The sequence below is a fragment of the Pyrus communis genome, chromosome 17, assembly GCF_041283825.1.
Source record: "Pyrus communis isolate YQ-2024b chromosome 17, ASM4128382v1, whole genome shotgun sequence".
Classification (NCBI taxonomy): Eukaryota; Viridiplantae; Streptophyta; class Magnoliopsida; order Rosales; family Rosaceae; genus Pyrus; species Pyrus communis.
The window spans coordinates 27,382,550-27,402,126 of record NC_142581.1 but is presented as its reverse complement, the minus strand read 5'-3'; the positions used below and the strand labels follow the sequence as shown (position 1 = coordinate 27,402,126).

Genomic DNA, 19,577 nt, shown 5'->3' with positions numbered 1-19,577 from the left:
GTCATTCACACAGATGTGTGGGGACCTGCACCAGTCATGTCAATAGAAGGTCATAGGTACTATGTGTCGTTTATAGATGAATGTACACGGTATGTGTGGATTTTTCCAATGATGAATAAAGCTGCAGTTTGTGCAATCTTCATTCAATTTCATGCTTTTATTCAAAATTTCTTCTCTGCTTCTATAAAAGTGTTACAAAGTGATGGTGGTGGAGAGTTTGTTGGGTCTCTTTTTCAAAAATTCCTCAAAACCACAGGTATTTTGCATCAAATGTCTTGTCCATACACTCCTGAGCAGAATGGGTTGGCTGAGCGTAAGAATAGACACATTGTAGAAACTGCACTTACTTTACTTCAAACAGCCTCTCTTCCTTCCAAATTTTGGTTTCATGCCTGTGCCACAGCTACTTATCTCATCAATCGCATGCCCACTTCTGTCTTACAAATGCAGTCTCCTTTTGAGATGTTGTATCATTCTCCACCTCGTCTTGATCATCTACGGGTGTTTGGGTGTGCTTGCTACCCCACTTTAAAACCATATAGACACAATAAGTTAGCCCCCAAAACTACACAGTGCATCTTTCTAGGGTATGCTGCTCAATATAAAGGGTACATTTGCTATGCTATTCAGGATCACAAGATTATGGTTTCTAGGCATGTTGTCTTTGATGAGGATGTCTTTCCCAAGATTTTAGTGCATTCATCTCCCTTATCATCACCTGTGTCGTCCCCTCCAGTTACACATCTTAATACTTTTCTGCATTCTGTTATTGTTCCTTCCTTCGAAACCTCGCCACCTCGTCATGTTACTCAGTCTTCCCTTCCAACACCTGGTGATCTTGTTCCTGATCCGAGTTCTTCATCTGTGGATATCGTTCCACAGTCATTGGTTGGTTCTGATCTGCATCCTGATGTCTCCATATCTCAAGTTCCAGACCTACAACATGTTGGTGTTCCTCAGCTTAATACACATCCGATGCAAACCAGATCTAAATCTGGTATTTTCAAGAAGAAGGTTATTGTTGCTCAGGTTCTCCCTTCTTCTATCAAAGAACCACAGTCTTACACAGCTGCTGCCAAGTCTGCTGAGTGGAGGGATGCTATGCAGGAGGAAATGTCCGCCCTAGTTAAACAGAAGACATGGAAGTTGGTCCCTCTTCCACCTCAAAAGAATTTGGTTGGTTGTAAATGGATTTTTAAGCTCAAACATAATCCTGATGGGTCTATTGCTCGTCACAAGGCCCGTTTGGTAGCTCAAGGGTTTTCTCAAGAAGCTGGCCTTGATTATTATGAGACATTCAGTCCGGTGGTTAAGCCAACCACAGTCCGTCTTCTGCTATCTTTAGCTGCAACTAAAGGCTGGAAGTTAAAACAACTCGATGTCAAAAACGCTTTCCTCCATGGTTTTCTGGCTGAAGAGGTATATATGTGCCAGCCCCAAGGCTTTGTTGATTCTGATCACCCTGAGTTTGTCTGCAAATTGGAACGCTCCCTTTATGGTCTCAAACAGGCTCCGCGAGCTTGGAATGATCGTTTTACCAGGTTCCTTCTCACTCTGGGATTTCAGTCTTCATATGCTGATCCTTCGTTATATGTGAAATATGATGGTAAATCTGTGGTTGTGTTATTACTATATGTTGATGATATAATTCTCACTGGTGATAGTGAGCTTCAAGTTCAATCTGTGATTGCTCAGTTAACCACTGAGTTTGATATGAAAGATCTCAGCCTACTTCATTACTTTCTTGGTCTCCAAATTGACTATCTATCTCAGGGTTTCCTTGTGCATCAGTCCAAATATGTTTCTGATCTCCTCACTAAGACCAATATGATGGATAGCAAGCCATGTACTACTCCTTGTCATCCCCATCAGAAATTACTCAACACTGGCAGTTCTTTGTTTCCTGATCCCAGTTTGTATCGGAGTATTGTTGGGGCTCTTCAATATTTGACGTTTACGAGACCGGATATTGCTTATTCCGTGAATCAGGTTTGTCAGTTCATGCAATCCCCTCTGGAAAGTCACTTTGTTGCTGTCAAACGCATTTTGAGATATCTCAGAGGAACCTTGAATCTTGGGTTATGTTTTCGACCGAGTTCCTTGACTATTAACGCATACACCGATGCTGATTGGGCTGGTGATCCCAATGACAGACGGTCAACCACAGGTTTTGTAGTGTTTTTGGGATCTAATCCCATCTCCTGGAGTTCAAAGAAACAGCACACTGTTAGTCGATCCTCCACTGAAGCTGAATACCGAGCTATGGCTACTACGACTGCAGAAGTTGTATGGTTGCAGCAATTGCTCTCTGATTTACATCTTACTTGTCCTGATATTCCTCTGCTTCACTGTGACAACATATCTGCAATGGCATTAGCTACAAATCCAGTCTTTCATTCCAAAGCCAAGCACATAGAAATCGACTGTCACTTCGTTCGTGAACGTGTTCAACAAGGTTCCATTGTTCTGCAGTTTGTCGCATCTGCTGACCAACATGCTGATATACTTACCAAGGGCTTGTGTTTGCCTTTGTTTAGTTCTCATTGTAACAATCTTATGCTTGGTTGTTCCTTGCATAAGCTTGAGGGGGAATGTTAGGATATATATACACGTGTAACAATTGTATTGGAGGACTGCAGAGTTAGTTATATGTGTGCTGTATTTATAAGTGAGGTCGGTCACAGTTGGAATGTAATGAAAAACAGAAAATTTCCCTCCTCTTTCTCTCTCTAAGTTTGTTCTCTCTCTTCGATACATTTCTTCTCTAGTGTTTTCTCTGTATTACATATATTAGGGTTGTTATCACGCACTAGCCCCCTAAACCCCAGCCAAGCCTCCACCAACCACCCCAAATACTCAGCCCAACCGCATCACCACCCCCAAAACCCCATCTCAATGTACCAACACCCACAAAACCATATCGAACTAACATCCAGCGCCTCGCCTCGGTCGCCAACCATCGCAGCACCACCACGTCCACAAAATAGATCCCGGACAACGCAGTTAAGGGTTTAGGTCTGCATGTATATAATTGGGTATCAATTTTCAATTGGAAAAAATGAGCAACCACCACCATTCATTTGGGCATAAGATTAAAATTAGCATATGCCCACTCACTAACATTTTTTTAAAGTTTTCAGAATGGGAAGGAGAGAGGGAGAGAGAGAGGGCATGAAATTTTTAATATCAAAGATATGCTAGGATCATATATGGGTGAAGCTTTATTAAATATAAAAGTTGATCAATGCTAAATTAAATTAAGGCCCATGATTTTATTTTTATGATACAAAATTATATTGTCTTTTCACATTGTTTTAGTTCACAAACAGACTTGCGTTAATACATAGTTTAGATGATCTTGGCAACGAACAACTAAAAGTCAAGCCCCATGGAACATAATTTTGAAAAAAAAATCGCATAAATTAAGGAGACATTAAAAGGTTCTTGAAATAGAAAAAGGTTACGACGACTCGTATTTTATTTTAATAAGTATGAAATTTGTTTACTAATGATAATAAATAGAATGGTAAGTAATACTATCAAATGCTACGTGAAGGCTCATATCATGGACGAAAAAGGAGGAATCAGATAGCTGCAAAAGCACAGTACAAAATCCCACAGATGTTCCGTATCCATAATCCATCCATATCCAAAACCACCACCAAATGACTACGACAAACACTCCTTCTTTATCCACGCGCTCTCACAGCGTGTGCTCTACTCCACTACTGTCTTAACCCCGCCACATAGCAGTAACTCCTCCCTCCGATCCTCCTCTCTTTCCCTCCCTCCTCCTCTCGCTCGTTCCCTCCCTCCGAAGCAAGAGCGGGCCACCGGCAAGCGCGTTGGGGAAATCGCACCGCCATGGCCACCACCATCAACGACCTGCCGGAGGTCATACTATCCGCCATCATCACCTTAGTTTCCGACACCCGGACCCGGAACTCGCTCTCCCTCGTGTGCAAGAAGTTCCGGAGCATGGAGAGGGCCACGCGCGCTTCTCTCACGCTCCGGGGCAACGCGCGCGACCTCCACCGGATCCCGATTTGCTTCACAGCGGTGGACCAGCTCGACCTATCACTCTTATCCCCGTGGGGCCACGCACTGTTCTCCCCCTCCGCCGCGAACACCGACCCTCCCCTCCTCGCCCAGCGCCTCCGTGACGCCTTCCCATCCGTCACCTCACTCACTGTCTACTCCCGATCTCCCTCCACCGTCCAGAACGTCTCCCGTCTGTGGCCGGGATTGCGCCGGGTCAAGCTCGTCCGCTGGCATCAACGGCACCCCTCGTCCCCCGGCGCCGACTTCGTTCCTCTGTTCTCGGAGTGTCAATCCCTCTTGGAGCTCGACTTGTCGGAATTCTACTACTGGACGGAGGACCTCCCGCCGGTTCTGGAAGCCCATCCCGGCGTGGCTCGATCTCTCACCAAGCTCAATCTCTTGACGACGTCGTTTACCGAGGGTTTCAAGGCCAACGAGATCAAATCCATCACGGCGGCGTGTCCCAAACTGCAGCATCTCCTGGTGGCGTGTATGTTCGATCCGAGATACATAGGCTTCGTCGGCGAGGAGGCTCTTTTATCGATCTCTGCCAACTGTCCGGAGCTCAGACTCGTTCATTTGGTCGATACGACGTCGCTGGCCAACGCCCGCGGCGACCCAAACGACAATGGGTTCACCGCCGAAGACGCGCGGGTCGGGCGCGCGGCGTTAGTTGACTTCTTCTCGGGGCTTCCGCTGCTGGAAGAGTTGGTGCTGGATGTGTGTAACAACGTGAGAGACAGTGGGTTGGCGCTGGAAGTGCTCGGGTCCAAGTGCCCCAGGCTGAGACTGCTCAAGCTGGGCCAGTTCCATGGGATTTGCTCAGCTATTGGGTCCGAGCTCGACGGCATTGCGTTGTGTGCAGGGCTAGAGTCGCTGTCGATTAAGAACTCGGCCGATTTGACGGACATGGGGCTGATTGAGATTGCGAGAGGGTGTTGTAGATTGGCCAAGTTTGAGGTCATTGGATGTAAGAGAATTACGGTTAAGGGTTTGAGGACGATGGCTTGTTTGTTGAAGAAGACTTTAGTGGATGTTGGGATCTCTTGTTGCAAGAACTTGGATGCCGCCGCATCATTGCGGGCTCTGGAGCCCATTCGTGATCGGATTCAGCGCCTGCACATTGATTGCGTATGGGAACAGGAGGATGCTCATGGCTTTGATGGCATTGATTATGGTGGCGGCATTGGGTTGAATCGCAATGGTGATGATGGCGGTGATTACATGGACTTGAATTGGGCGGCTGAGTACGAAAACAGAAGTAGCAAGAAATGCAAGTTGGGGATGGATGGGGAGTGTTCCTATATGCCACGAAGCAATGGCCATGGCTATGGCGACTGGTCTTGGTATGATGAGACATGGGAGAGGCTGCATTACCTTTCGCTTTGGGTTGGGGTCGGTGAGCTGCTGACTCCATTGCCGTCGGTGGGTCTCAATGATTGTCCCAATCTGGAGGAGATTCACATTCGGGTTGAAGGGGATTGCAGGGGAAAGCACAGACCCACACAGCGAGAATTTGGGTTGAGCTGCCTCGCAGGCTATCTTCGCCTGTCCAAGATGAAGTTGGATTGTGGTGATACAGTGGGTTATGCACTGACTGCCCCGCCGGGACAGATGGACCTTAGCCTCTGGGAGAGGTTCTTCCTGGCTGGGATTGGAAGTTTGTCCCTCAGTGTACTCGACTACTGGCCCCCGCAAGACCGAGATGTAAACCAGAGGAGTGTCTCACTTCCGGCTGCCGGGTTGCTGTCGGAATGTGACACGTTTCGGAAGCTCTTCATCCACGGCACGGCTCATGAACATTTCATGATGTTCCTTGTGAGAAATAACAACCTCAACTTGAGGGATGTGCAGCTGAGAGAGGACTACTATCCGGCACCCGAAAACGAAATGAGTACGGAGATGAGAGTGGATTCGTGTTGTCGATTCGAAGATGCACTCAACAGGCGCCCAATCCTCGATTGAAAAATAAAACTAATGCGACCTAGTTTATGAAATCGGAGAGGAAGAATGTAAGGAGTTCTGAACTTCTTGTTCATGCCTCACTCTTATCGTTTTCAATTTTCCATCGAATAATATCTTGTCATCCTTTTGCCAAACTGTTTACTAACATGAACAAAGTTTTTGCACACGTGTCATAATGTAATTAGTCTTTAAGAAGGAACAACTGCTTACTAATCCGTCGTCTGCAAGAAGGAATGACCCTAACATGTAAGTAGTCGAAAGTATTTTCGGAAGTCGGAAGTCGAATAAAAAAGCTGAGTGCAGCAAAACATCGGAGGATGCAAAATTAAAAGCAAAAAAAAGGATGAGAAATTGACAACAGCATACACCTTAAAGCCGAGAATACAAAGTGAAAACCTCTACCATGTTTTCTATACACAAGAAACAAGATTGTATCAGCAAAGTGAGTATTCGCAGTCTAACAACCGGGTGAGTATGTCCTCGCAGCTCGGTCGATCCTGCGGTTCTGTCCAACAATCTGTACAAAAATGCAATGTGTCAGCTCGGAAGCCCGATTATGCACGAAAAATGTATAAAGCTCTGGACATTTTTTTCATTAAGGTTAAGCAATTGATTACCCGAAATAAGCCTGCCTAGCGGACCATCAGGGATCTCCAGTCGGGAACCTTCATTCGCAACAGCGTAAACTACCTGAATAGAAGAAAGCTAAAGTTCACCTCAAAAGTTTCTAGCTTTCTCAAAATACTAGATGGTTGGATTGTACTAGCTACATGTTCGGAACAAGAATGAAAATAGCATATCTTACTGACCCTCTCTGGTGGAACACCTTCCCACGGTCTATTTAGAGTGCAGAGCTCCCACATTAACACCCCAAGGCTGAAAATATCACATTTTTCGGTGAAGGGTTCATTTCGAATAAGCTCAGGTGCCATCCATTCCGGAGTTCCTGCAGACGATGAGTCCTTCATGTTTGTCTCAGACATTATTCTTGAGAGTCCAAAGTCACAGAGCTTGACAGTCCAGTGCTTATTCACGAGACAATTTGCACTTTTTAGATCACGATGAACTATCTTCATCCGGTGCATGCACATCAACCCCCTTCAGTTGCAAACAAAAGATTCCAGTCACTACTTATCAATACTAAAACATAAAATTAAGCAAATTTATCAGATTCTTTTACTTGAATGTATAGGCGGCGCTGAGGCGTTTGGATAATGATAATGATCCTATATACAGATTAAGTTACATTACACGGAACTCTCACGAAACGCCACATTCCGAGTTCATTCTATTACGACCTTGAATTATACCTAGCTTACAGAATCTTCTATCTTCCACATATACTAAGAAGTCATGCAAACTGAGATGACATAAGATCAAATTGGCTTTGTATTGCAGTGTTAAACGTTTGGAGACAAACATAAGGAATTTCAAACCTCCAAAAAACAAAGTACAGAAACATTTCAAGCATTTGCCAACATATAGGACCCAACCACCTTAATCAGAACGATAACATGTCGATAGTCTTGTCAGACTGTCTACGATACTGTCAGTTTCAGAGCTAAAGAAGTTCATCTATTAGCAGCTGGTAATTCTAAATTTACGAACCAAAAGCCATAGATGGTGGAAACACATGTCAGTTCTCTTTAGGGTTCAAATAAATATAAAGAAGAACATGAACCAACAAATTTATGTCCTATCAAAAAACGTGGAGTGAAAAATATTTCATAGATCATGGATGGAGTGAACAGACCTGCATATGTCACGCAACATCCTTAGTCTTTTTCGCCAGCTAAGCTTCTTCTTCTGGCCACTCAAATGAATCAAATAATACAAAGATCCCATCTCCATGTATTCTGTAACCATTGATAAGCGTGGAGGCTTTGTGCATGCACCCAAAAATAGAATAACTGCAGAAAACATCACGGTAAATTCCACAGCAGTATAAAATAAAGAAAATGTGTACTATCTACCATATCTCCAACGTCTAAAACCATAGACAAAGGAAACATGGAAAGTATAATCAGAACAGAAAGTACCATTAGGATGCCGAAGACGACTGGATACCCACGTGCAAAAGAAATGTAGAACACATTAGAAAAATATAGGATAAAAAAGTAAAACCTGCAGCAGAAAGAAAATAAAAACAATACAATAATCAAGGTATCTGTGAGAAATACCTAAGAATGGATATCTCATTGCAGAAGTCTTCCATGTTTTCAGCAGTTAGGTCTTGCTCTAAGAAAACCTTTATTGCAACATCTGTTCCATTCCAAACACCTCGAAAGACTTCTCCAAAGAACCCTAAATGTAGAAGCAACCGAAAAAGCTCAATCAATTAGAACTGTATTTTTAATGTTTCAGAATGGAAAACTTAGATGCTTTTCCAAGGAAAGAGGAGCTTCACAGCCTGAAATTCGGAAGCTTTCTCAGGGACTTGCCAGGGTTTTAAGGAGCATACTTTTCTACAGCAGGACCAAAATCCAATTACGTTTTGGTAAACAATTGGGAAAATGGGTATTTCATCCCCCTATGTCTTTTTTATCTAATGATGACTCGATGATTTGTAATAGTAAAAAGAATTCTTTGATATTGAAAAAAAAAATAGAAACAATATTGCTGACAAACACTAATTTCTTTCACAACAAACCCATATTTCTTTGCTAGCCCATTGTGAGGCTTTAGCACACTTCCTCCACCCCTAGGGTAGATAATATCGTTTATTCAAAAAAAAAAAACTCAAAATTTTCACCTCAGGAAATAGATGGGGTTCTCACTTATCAAGCCCACGGCAGAGTGAAGTACTGTATGTTACACAAGTGATACTTACCTATTCCAACACGAGTTCCAACGGTCAATTCTGAGTAATCAATATTCCATTCCTGGTAAGGCAACAGAGGCTTATTATCAAATGTGGCAGATTCAAGAATTCTGTTCCATGTTAAGACCAATTCATCATTTGTCGCAAACTCTGAAGGTCCAATTCTAGCAGATGTTTGACTCCTATACTGATGTGGAGATGAAGGTAATGAAATTGCTTTTTGAGAACTGATTTGGTCCTGGTGAAGCAAACATAAAGCAATCTTCAATCAGAAAATTCACGACAATCATCTAAAGAAAAATTTAAAGCCCAAAACAACATTAATTGCTTCATAATAAATTCTTGAAAACTTTAAGCCCAAAACTAGCAATATTCTTAAATCTTACAGAGTATAATGATAATTAAAATATGAGCGCTAAAGTTGTTAGTATTTGACGCTTGGAAATCATCCACATCTACCCAATATGCAAGGTACACATGAGAAACAAGACCAATGACAATGGAAATTTTAGAGTCAAAATTAGAATTTCTTAAGAAAACGGAATTTAATTAACTTGTGTTGCCTATCGAATGCATCTCTTTCATTCACCTAGGAGTGGGAGAGTAGTCAAGAAAAGTTGTTTGTTAGATATTTCTTATTTAGAGTTACAGTCCACTTCATATTCTTTTATGGATTATATTCATTATTATTATTTATTTTAATCCCATCACCAACATTACATTGACTTTAAGGTTACCCACCAGTTGTAAACTAAAAATCACGTTCCCTTGTAAGATTGATTAGGAATGTGTAAGTTTTGTTACCTTTAGGCTTTACATACATTACTATATGAAGTAACAGGTAGATTCAATGTAGGGCGATCAGCAAGACTAGAGAACTAATCAGAAAAGGGGTTATTTACAACATTACGGAATAAAGATACAGGAGTAGCTGTACATTGGATGTGGAAGCAATGCAAAGAGTTCACGAGGAGGTTATAAATGGGTAGAGGAGATCACAATGCAAGACATTGCAACTGGATTGTTAGATGTAAGAACAAGGTCAGTCCAAAATTTCATGCACCTGATGACTGGGAAACAAGACTTCATTCTAATATGTATATATAAGCACAGTCACACATTAATATATTAATCTATACAATTACATATTGCAGGGTTTAAGAATTTACCATATATCCAGAATTTTAAACTACTAGCAAAGATGTTACACCAAAATAACAAGCATATATAAATCCACCGGCCAGGTGATCAGACTCGAAGCCCAAAATAATGAAACTAAGTAAATACTCAAAATCAAAAAACAAACAAAAAGTGCAGTCATCCAGTTGACTATCCTACCTTCAGAACACAACCATTAATCCATTGATTTCCAATAGAAAACATATTTTCTGTTACTGCAATGAAGAAACGTACATTTTTCTGAAGACCGGATCTGTCATCATCACCTTGCTCTCTCAAAAGACGATTCTGCTTCAATGTTTCATTCATTGCTCGTACGGCCCTATATAATTCATTAGATTCATAGTCTATTAATTGTATAAACATCCAAAATAAGATAAAATAACATTCTCTTTATGGTCCATCCAATTTGGACATAATTCTCAAGTTAGAATTATGGGTGCCTCCACATGAACAATATACTAGATGCCAAATATTCACATGAAACAAATTTTTATAACCTGGCCAGAGGTAATATTTACAAGGAACTTGGGTTAAGAACAAAAACTGGCCACTAACTTCTCCAAATTAGTTACACAGAACTAAGTGTACTAATTTTATTTGATCATTCAAGCAAAAAATTTCTCTCACATCACTTAAAGATTTTCTAAATAACCTGCAGAGTAAACTTTTTTTATTGACAGGAAATGAGGATATTGAAGAAAGTGAGAAATCAGGTATAAAGCATGATGGGAGTTACTATAAGCAACGTCACACTAAACCTTACCAACCAGAGCAAAACAAGAACCACTTAACACAAAAACATTAGACCAGCCAAGATAGATCACACTAGGTATATGTGAAACAAGAAAACTAATTTTCATGATAAAAGAAAACAAAAAGTAGACATGATTGCAGTGATTTGCTACTGTATCAGCTCCAGGTACTGTACAATGTTAGTCATCATTTCTGTGATGCTGGAACTCAAAAATTACGTGTTAACCAGGCAATTGTCCACAATCCACACGACATCATTTGCCTGATGGCGATTTCTCATGGCTCCTCACATTAGGAAGCACCTCAGAGTGCCAGAGCTCTAAAAATATAAATTGTTTTATTGACCTATTGCCATTTAATTGAATCATGGGTCCTCTGTCTGATATAACTTTCAGATACTTTCAACAAATACTTACCCCCTAATAAAAGACTCGTGCACTGTGAAATTGATCATAAGAACCACAATCAAATAAAAAGATGAGAAACACATTCTAACAGTATAAGAATTATATAACGAGGAAAAAGGTATAATAATAACCAAGATTTTTTCTTTTCAAAATTAACAAATAAACTGAAATGAAAGATGCCAAAATATTTCTACAAAGGGAAAAATATCAGTTTACCCACAAGGGAGTAGTTCTGTGAAATTGACAAATTATAGGAAGCAAAGACTTCTTTTGAAAATAATGAAATAAACATCAACCTTGCGATATCATCGCCAATCTCTGGAGTAATGCTCATGCTTCTTCTTCTTAATCTGCGAGCTTCTGACGTTGATGCACCATCTGACCTGTACCTACAATCAATTGAAGACAAGTTTAAGACCACACGTATATATTTCTTTAAGATGTGTAGATTGAGCTGTGAAAGAAACATCGTATACAAGCTAAAACAAAAAATAATCACACACAAAATTACCCAATATTAAATTCAGCAGACAATGTAACATCAACCTGTTAGGTATGCAACTAGTTGAGCACGTTATACTTCTATATCAATAAGTTATCTCCAAATGGCCAAGTACGGTTGGTGAAGATTAAAGTCCGATAGTATAGAGCAGAAGAGACAATGAGTGGAGTATAATGAACAATTTAACAAAAAAGATAATGACATTATGGGAATGGAAGCATTAACTTTTATATCTGAAGTCATTTCCAATGGGTTTTTACTTTTCATTTGCATTCAGCTGAAGCCCTCAGGTCAAGGAGGGATCAATTTTGTATACTATCTTTTTTTGGCCTGACTGAATAAACAGGGATAGCTTTTTGGCCTCAAGCTTAGTTTGGGTTAAGTGATTATGTAATGTCTATAAGACATATATGGCCAAAGGTCATAGGCCTAGTTTGACCCTATAAATTGCACCCACTGCATTGTCATTTGTAGGATACAATTCCATTCGAACCATTCCCACCCAATCTTGTAAACATGAAAATAATAAGGCAATCAATACTGTTCGTTGTTAAGGAATAAGACCTCAATTCATATCCACTGCCTCAGCGCACAATAAACTTGTGGATTATTCAGTAAACCATCCATCAAATGGTTTAGTTTATACAAAGGGGTGTAATAGGATCGACAGATATAAAACCTTGAGGTAGGCATGTCATCAGCATAATCTCTAAAAGATTTCCTATCACCACTGAGCATAGACCGCCCACGTGCTCGGAATGAAGGATGCTCTGGACTGAAAAACAAGAAAGAAAAAAAAGGAATAACTACAACGACAACTATATGCAATGACATTGCTTAAAGAGTAAAAGGTGAGTCTAGACCAACTTCGGACATGGGCTAGTAAATAATATCATGGAAAATCATAGACTGGCTAAAGAACCAAAAAGTATCTGACCTGAAAATTTATGTTGTGCAAGCATTTCTACAAGCATTCTATTAATATACAATGGCACCAAAAAGCTAAATCTTGATTCACAAGAACATTATCCATCCTAAATATAACTGGAAAAATGGAAACTGTCACCATTGCTATAGACCATGTAGTCCATCAAGAAGTCGGTACCTTATTGGCATTAATGGGAGATTAAACCATCAAAACTACTCGAATGATAGGGAAATTCACAGTCAACTTTTTCTTATTCTTTTCGTCTTAAAAGATAGCATAGAGATAATGGTATACATGATGTTAGTATTGTTGTCATCTATCCAGAGAAATGCACCCAGAAGAGTGCCGCACATAAGCAACACAGATACACACAACACACAAACCATCTGACATAAGTAACATGAAAATTCCATCTCTAGCTCCAGGCCTCTCTAACTTGAACATTGTTAAGAAGCATTTTATGTACAGTATGCCAAGGTCTTACAAAAAGCCATCTGTAAACAAGAGGACAGACTAAAAGATGCATTGAAATACAACTAAAACCACAGCTGGAGCAGACTATATTATGCTAAAGATATGACAACTTTTTGAGAGAGAAAGGTATCAAATTCTGAAAATAAATAAATAAATAAAGTTTTGGCATCCGGAACAAAAAGTTTATCACTTCACTTCACTTATCAATACATAAATTCTACAGAAGAATTACCAGGGAACCAGTTTGCGTTTATTGTCAAAAGTAGCTTGTATAATGTCATTTTTCTCTAGTCCCTTACATAAGACAACTCAGTAAAGTCAAGTTCCTACTGGTCAAATCATCACACAATGCAAAAATAAAAATAAAAATGGAGCTGCTATGATCCTAGATCCTTACCAAAACATGATTTATCATCATGAACTATGGGAGTTTTGAATCTTTAAAACTCACAAGGTTAAACTTGAAAGACAACTTTTAAAAAATACGTTAGGATGAATAAAACCTTGAACTAGCGGTCCGCTGTTCAGCAATGGCCTTCCTCCGACTACGCCGCCAAAATGTAGTTGCAATGTTGGGTTCACTATGTGAAAAACTGAGGGATTAAAAAAGTAACTCAATAACAGACAACTCATAGTCCCATGCATTTGAGAGTTTACAAATCAAGAAAATGCCAAGCAATAGGACAAACTTAATGAGAAGAAGGAAAAAAACGCACGCAATGGGAATGGTCATGCAAAAAGTCATTTTGAGACTAGAGTTTTACTTGTCAAGACAGGAAATGTAAATCACCTCAGTTTTCTATCAATGGAGGTAATAGGTCGCAACATTATATTTTGTAATGAGGGACCTTGTGCATTTGAGGGCACATCAAATCTACCTCGAAACTGAGGACTATCATCTTTTTCAGCACTGCAACAGAAAAAATATGAAACACCTAAGTTTTCTTTGTAGCACATGCTTGCAACAAAAACATCAATCATTACAGGTTCCAAATTTCTATTTCTACACAAATTTAGGATTTTACAAACCGCATCAGCTAACCTGTCAGGATCCATTCTCTCTGAGAATCCATATAGAGGACTGTTCGGTTCTAGTGGTGAATCACACGAGTCGTTCTCTGCACTATCACTCTCCCCTGCTGCAGAAATATGGGTCATAAATATTGCTTTGGTTGATCGGGGTAACAGCTGCCCAGGAAACCGCATCAGGTCGACCAATAGTTCAACAGAGTTCAACACAACTACCACAGACATATGCTTGTATGAATCTACACACTCAACGACTCCATCAATAGGCAAACCCTGATACAAAAAGAAACACAAGGAGCAAAGGGCAGCATTTCAGATTTCAGCGCTAATCATGATTAAGAATAATAAGAACTTATATCATATATTTGACAATTTTTTTATCATTTGGATGGAAACCGTATAATATCCATGGGAAAAAAAATCAATTAACTAGAACAGTTAAACACCATCAAATAAATGATAAGCTTACCACCATTAGCCTACTTTCAAGACCTACAGTGTCTGCTAGAACTTTGAATAAGATTGCTCTAGGACGGCATGAACCATGTTTTATTTGCCCCAAAAGTTGGACTCCTCGATTCTCAAACATGTGGGAGGTTTCTTCAAGTGCAACTTTTCCTGGACTTTCTGCATTTGGCCGCTTATAAAAATCTGAAACCTGGGTAGGCATTGCAAACGAAGTTAAGTCAACGTCCTAATGATCTTAACATGTCCTAAGTTATTAATCAAAGAAATCACAAGCAGTGCTTATGAAAAACTTGACCCAGTAAGCGCCTGATAAGCAGCATATGGTCTATATCAGTATAGCAGCAGAATTGTTTAATCTAACATCAGGTTTTAGATAACACAGATTCTATGATTCATATCTCATGGATGTTTATTTATACGTGTAACTGAAGAAGTTATGTGGAATAGGCAAAGAAATTTTAGCCTAAGTCCAGAACCAGGTAGCATATCTACATGGCATTGTGATTCATATTATGATCATAAAAAAATAGAAGTAGTAAAACACGTAAGTGGCAGTCTTTGACAGTTGAAAACATTGGATGTAAGGCATAAAGAAATTAATCAAACAGACAAAATAAGATCAAAATGGAGAAAGAGTGTGTACTCAAGGTAACTTCAATATAGATCCAGAAAAACATATGAATTACTCACCAATCCAGCAATCTTTTTTATCATTGCAGCTGGATTTGCGTTCAATCCTTTCACCAGAGCCACAATCAGTTGCTTCAGCATGGACACCTTTTTGTCTTTTGTAGTATCTACAAGAATGACATCGGCTCTCAAACCCTCTGCTTCAAGAGCATGAAGCTCATCAAGAGTAGGAATATCATCAAAGATCTCCTTGAGCCTTTTCTCCTGTATATTGTCAGATTTAGTCAATTGAAATGATCAAATCTCAACCACAGTGGACAAGTGAAAACGAATCAAAATAAGTAAAGCCAATGATAATTACAAGTGAATGCTACACCATCTCAACAACACTAAATTAGAAATATGTTGATAATGCTTTACTTATCTGCATATGTACATCTACTCTTTGAATAAGCGAGTGATGTATTTAAGATTTCTTGTCATTTTGAAGGGAAGGAAAAATTAATCAAAATGTTTCTTTGAAGTAGTTTAAAAGTGTGCACGTGAACAGACAACACATGTACAACTGCACCTAAAACTTCCAAATTTTTATTCTGTCAAATCAAACCTTCCCTTGAGCCCAAAAAAATCCGATTGTATAGATATTTGAAGTACAATATAAAAAAAAAACAAAAAGGACATGGCATTTTGTTTACTGCCACAGTCATCTCTGTTCTAACATCAATCAGACAAGACGTGACGCGAAGCAAGAATAAGAACAGAATTTTTTTTTTTTTTTATCAATGATTCAACAAAAAGAAAATAACAATTAAGTATGACCAACAATCAATTCTCACCGGAATGACAGAATAGAAACCATTGGGGATCGGTTCTAAGAGCATTCCAGTTTGCCAAACTACTTGTGATGCCTTCTGAGATGACAACACATATTGGTTCGAACTTCTAGGTGATTCAGTATTACTCAATGATTCTTCTTGGGATCCTAAAGAAACAGATCCAAATTTGTCCATGAAATCTGAAGGCCACCACGATGCATTTGGAGGCCCTTGCTCTGCTGGCCCTCTATCGTCTTGTGTCTCCTCCATGTCTTTAAATATCTGAAATTTAAAACCATTTCGCCCCCACCTCCTACCCCATAAAAGATGTCTTTAACCTAACAGCATTCCTTACAAAAGAACGAGTTCCGAAATTCAATTGAATGACTTCTTCAAGCTGGAGGTCACAAGACCTGCAAACTACATGAAGCGTCAAAATTTGCCATCAGAGAAAAGGCAATTTAAAAGTAAAATATCACAGATCACCATAGAATGGCATGACGGTCTTCAGAAGAAAACAGCAAAAGTCTAGCGGAATATACAAGAAAAATGGAATCTCTTTCAAGCAAGAGTTTGTCAAAATCATGTAAAATTGCAAAAGTACAAAAATATTTCCATGAATATGGTAAACTACAAGTAAACAGAAATGCATAGCAGCAAAAGCAAGGATATGTACATTTCAAGTCCACCGCTCAGTCTCACCCTTTTATATCACTATAGTAGGTGAACCAAAACAGATATTAAACATCTCTAGTTACGGATCTCACTTGTTGAAAGAAAATTAAGAAAAGTAAACAACTAGTTCAACTCTCTTAAATTATCTTTCTTGATATTTATATTTTGCGACCACAAATCACCAAAGAAATAATGGTTTTTTTTTTCTCAAATTAATTAGAAAAATTTGTACAATTAAAATAAAATAAAATGTAAAGTATTTGATGATAGTTTTAGCATAGCAAAAAGATCAAAAGTCACTATTTAGTGGAGTAAGGATGTCTGGTGTCGGGCACAAGACTTTACATGTGCCCCCAACCTAAATTCTATGTTAGTAAGTAAAACATTCATCTTAAATTTGATATTTTTCGCAATCCTGTTTTCTTTTTTCAAGCTTCATATGTCTTCCTTGATTGGGACTTAATAAAGAAAAGTGTCGTATTTGAGTGGGACATAATATGCGCTCTACTTTACATGTGCTTGCTGCTCACACCTAGACACATCAACCCAAAAACAAAAAATAGCAAAAGATTGTCATAATAAGAAATGAAGGTAGCTGTTTTCATCAGAGAAGTGTTGATAGGTGGGGAGAGCTAATGGAGTGGGAAAACTTGGGAAGGTAGTAGAATGCCGACTAGCTAGATGGATTCACGAAATTGACAAATTTGCCTTAAATAGGCAGAGTAGATGGGTTTTGTTTTTTAAGTTTCAATACTTCTTTACAATATTTATGAACATTCAAATACTTCAACAACCAGCCATTGGAGGAACTTCATCTTTACACTATTTAGTGAACTCATATTACAATTATTAAAATTCCATAGTCATTACAATAGCTAGTTAAAATTTCAGAATAAACTAACATACGCTTAAGATTTTATTCAAGCGCTTTCATAAATTTTAATAGCAAATCGCACCATTACTCCATAATTGTTACTAAACTAGTATAACATTCAACTAAAAATCAGCATACCACTTCAAAATCATCCTTCACGCACTTCAAAAATCATCCAAAAAGCCTCCATCTTCTGCTACAATTTCCGCCCGTTTTTGTCCAACTTAACATCCAGACCAATCAACTTCCTATTCAACTAACTATTTATCACCTCAAATTTTAACACACGTAGAAGATCAAGAGAAATATTGGAAGCAATCAGCAAAACTAAACACTTTCCCAAGCCACATCAACAGCAATGAATACATGAGTGAAAGCAACCAACATATATAGCCAGCTATCTGCTGTGCATCCAAACATACCTTCTAGGGTTATACCTCAAATGAAATTGAACGCAATTAGCAATAACACTAAATACTTTACCATGTCACACAAGTAATACACTCTCAATGATGCATCAATTAAAAAAAGTCAAACCCCTCAATTTTAGACATCTATAGCACGGCGATGCTTTGTTTCTCAGTATCCAATCCCTCAGGTCGCACGCATTGCCACCAAACAAGTGCATATTATTTTTGGGTTGGGGGGGGGGGGGAAGTACCTCTCCAAAATCACCATTTCAAGAGAAACCGTGTCATAACCTATATTTCCTACTCAAAATCAGTTTTCGTCTTGCATTCAAACTCACAAACAAACCCTCAGCACACAAACAGTTGGATTTTCTCACCTGGACCAGACCAATCTCCATTAGGTGAAGAGGTCTCTGATAACCACCATGTCCACAATCTCAAACATGTACTTCAAATTCAAATTACTTCAAAGAGACCTAATTCCACAATGCTCCTCCTCAGTCACTCCAAATCGCAAATTCGGCTAAGCCCGCATTTTTCTACACAAAATCTAAATCTAGCTCCCACTAATCCACCAACACACGATTCGACATCTCACTAACACTGAAATTCAACCATTTCACAATTTTCACAGAAACAATGCAGGATCAAGAAACCAAGACAAATCGCAACAAAACAAAATTGAAACGAAAGCAAGAATTTACCACCAGCAGATCCGAGCATTTGAATCCCAGTCCCCTCTTTGATGCAGTAGCATTTGAATCTCAATTCCTCCTCATCTCGTATCGTCCCCGACGTCAAACCCTCACAGATTCGAGAAGAAGAAACCAAATTTGTGTACCTGTGTAGACGACGAATACGTAGAGAGTGATGTGAGCGAAATCAAGGATTCAAGAGAAACCTCTCTGCGATATATATAGGCTCTTGAAGGGGTGGGATGGGGAGATGAGGGACCCCCATTTTAGCAAAGATGGGGATGATGCGGGGAGCCGTCCGATCTCTTTAAATTAGATCGTGCGGCTGGGACTAAACAATATCATTGGCCCGATCTGGATACCAAAAACACGCTTGAAAGATCCTCTTCCTTGTGAACAGAAGACTCCCGTCGATGAAAAGCCGGTCACAGTTTCAATCGACCCGATCGAGAAAGCAATGGAATTCAAATTCCAGAGGCAATACCAACTGGGTTCCGGTTCGAAGGGGTTCAACTATTTGGGTTTTTATTTCTTTTCTTTTTTACAAATCCGAAGGTGAAAACTCATTGGATTGTGATTGGAATTGGTTTAGAATTTTGTTTTCTGAACGAAACTCTTAATTTCAGCTAAAATCAATTATTTTCGACTTACATCAATAGATTTTCAATAAATTTTGTGAATATTCTCGCCCTACCGATTAAATATTAGAAAAACTTTTATATTTTATCTAAATTTGAATATCTTTTCAAATTTCATTTTACTATCATTTTTATCTAAAGTAATCGTTATGATATTGGTATCGATATATCAATAGATATTCACAAATTTACATATTTATACCAATATTTTAAATACTAAATGTTACGTATATATCATGTTTTAAATAATCTAATGAAAATGATTTGAAA

The 19,577-nt window shown here is 39.1% G+C and overlaps 2 protein-coding genes across 38 annotated transcripts; one reads left to right on the top strand and one right to left on the bottom strand.

The window, feature by feature from the left end:
- The first annotated feature begins 3,547 nt into the window (after positions 1-3,547).
- On the top strand, positions 3,548-6,140 carry LOC137708802 (F-box protein MAX2 homolog A-like). Its single transcript, XM_068447954.2, has one exon. It carries the CDS (start codon positions 3,865-3,867, stop codon positions 6,004-6,006), a length of 2,142 nt encoding a protein of 713 aa, XP_068304055.2. The 5' UTR covers positions 3,548-3,864; the 3' UTR covers positions 6,007-6,140.
- Positions 6,141-6,269: 129 nt separating this feature from the next.
- LOC137708800 (serine/threonine-protein kinase EDR1) lies at positions 6,270-19,214 on the bottom strand. Of its 37 annotated transcripts, none has more exons than XM_088689212.1 (18): positions 18,679-18,858; positions 18,352-18,577; positions 16,037-16,428; positions 15,261-15,464; positions 14,572-14,760; positions 14,116-14,375; positions 13,864-14,031; positions 13,577-13,666; positions 12,351-12,446; positions 11,466-11,558; positions 10,241-10,328; positions 8,837-9,065; positions 8,187-8,310; positions 8,046-8,065; positions 7,760-7,916; positions 6,816-7,104; positions 6,624-6,696; positions 6,270-6,523 (listed from the first exon to the last, which is right to left on the bottom strand). In XM_088689212.1, exons 3-18 carry the CDS (start codon positions 16,283-16,285, stop codon positions 6,441-6,443), a joined length of 2,412 nt encoding a protein of 803 aa, XP_088545338.1. In that variant the 5' UTR covers positions 16,286-16,428; positions 18,352-18,577; positions 18,679-18,858; the 3' UTR covers positions 6,270-6,440. The 37 variants fall into 37 exon arrangements, with proteins under 37 accessions (XP_088545338.1, XP_088545341.1, XP_088545343.1 ...); XM_088689215.1 differs by having other exon boundaries at positions 13,864-13,983; XM_088689217.1 differs by having other exon boundaries at positions 13,577-13,654; positions 13,864-13,983.
- Positions 19,215-19,577: the final 363 nt, after the last annotated feature.

Bases quoted from the DNA above. Each gene is read 5' to 3' on its own strand.
- LOC137708802 (XM_068447954.2), top strand. From the start codon at position 3,865: ATGGCCACCACCATCAACGACCTGCCGGAGGTCATACTATCCGCCATC.
- LOC137708800 (XM_088689210.1), bottom strand. From the start codon at position 16,285: ATGGAGGAGACACAAGACGATAGAGGGCCAGCAGAGCAAGGGCCTCCA. The intron at 9,066-10,240 runs GTACGTTTCTTC...TTGCTTCACCAG, and splicing joins GATCCGGTCTTCAGAAAAAT to GACCAAATCAGTTCTCAAAA. The intron at 8,066-8,186 runs GTATTTCTCACA...GTGGGTATCCAG, and splicing joins AATGAGATATCCATTCTTAG to TCGTCTTCGGCATCCTAATG.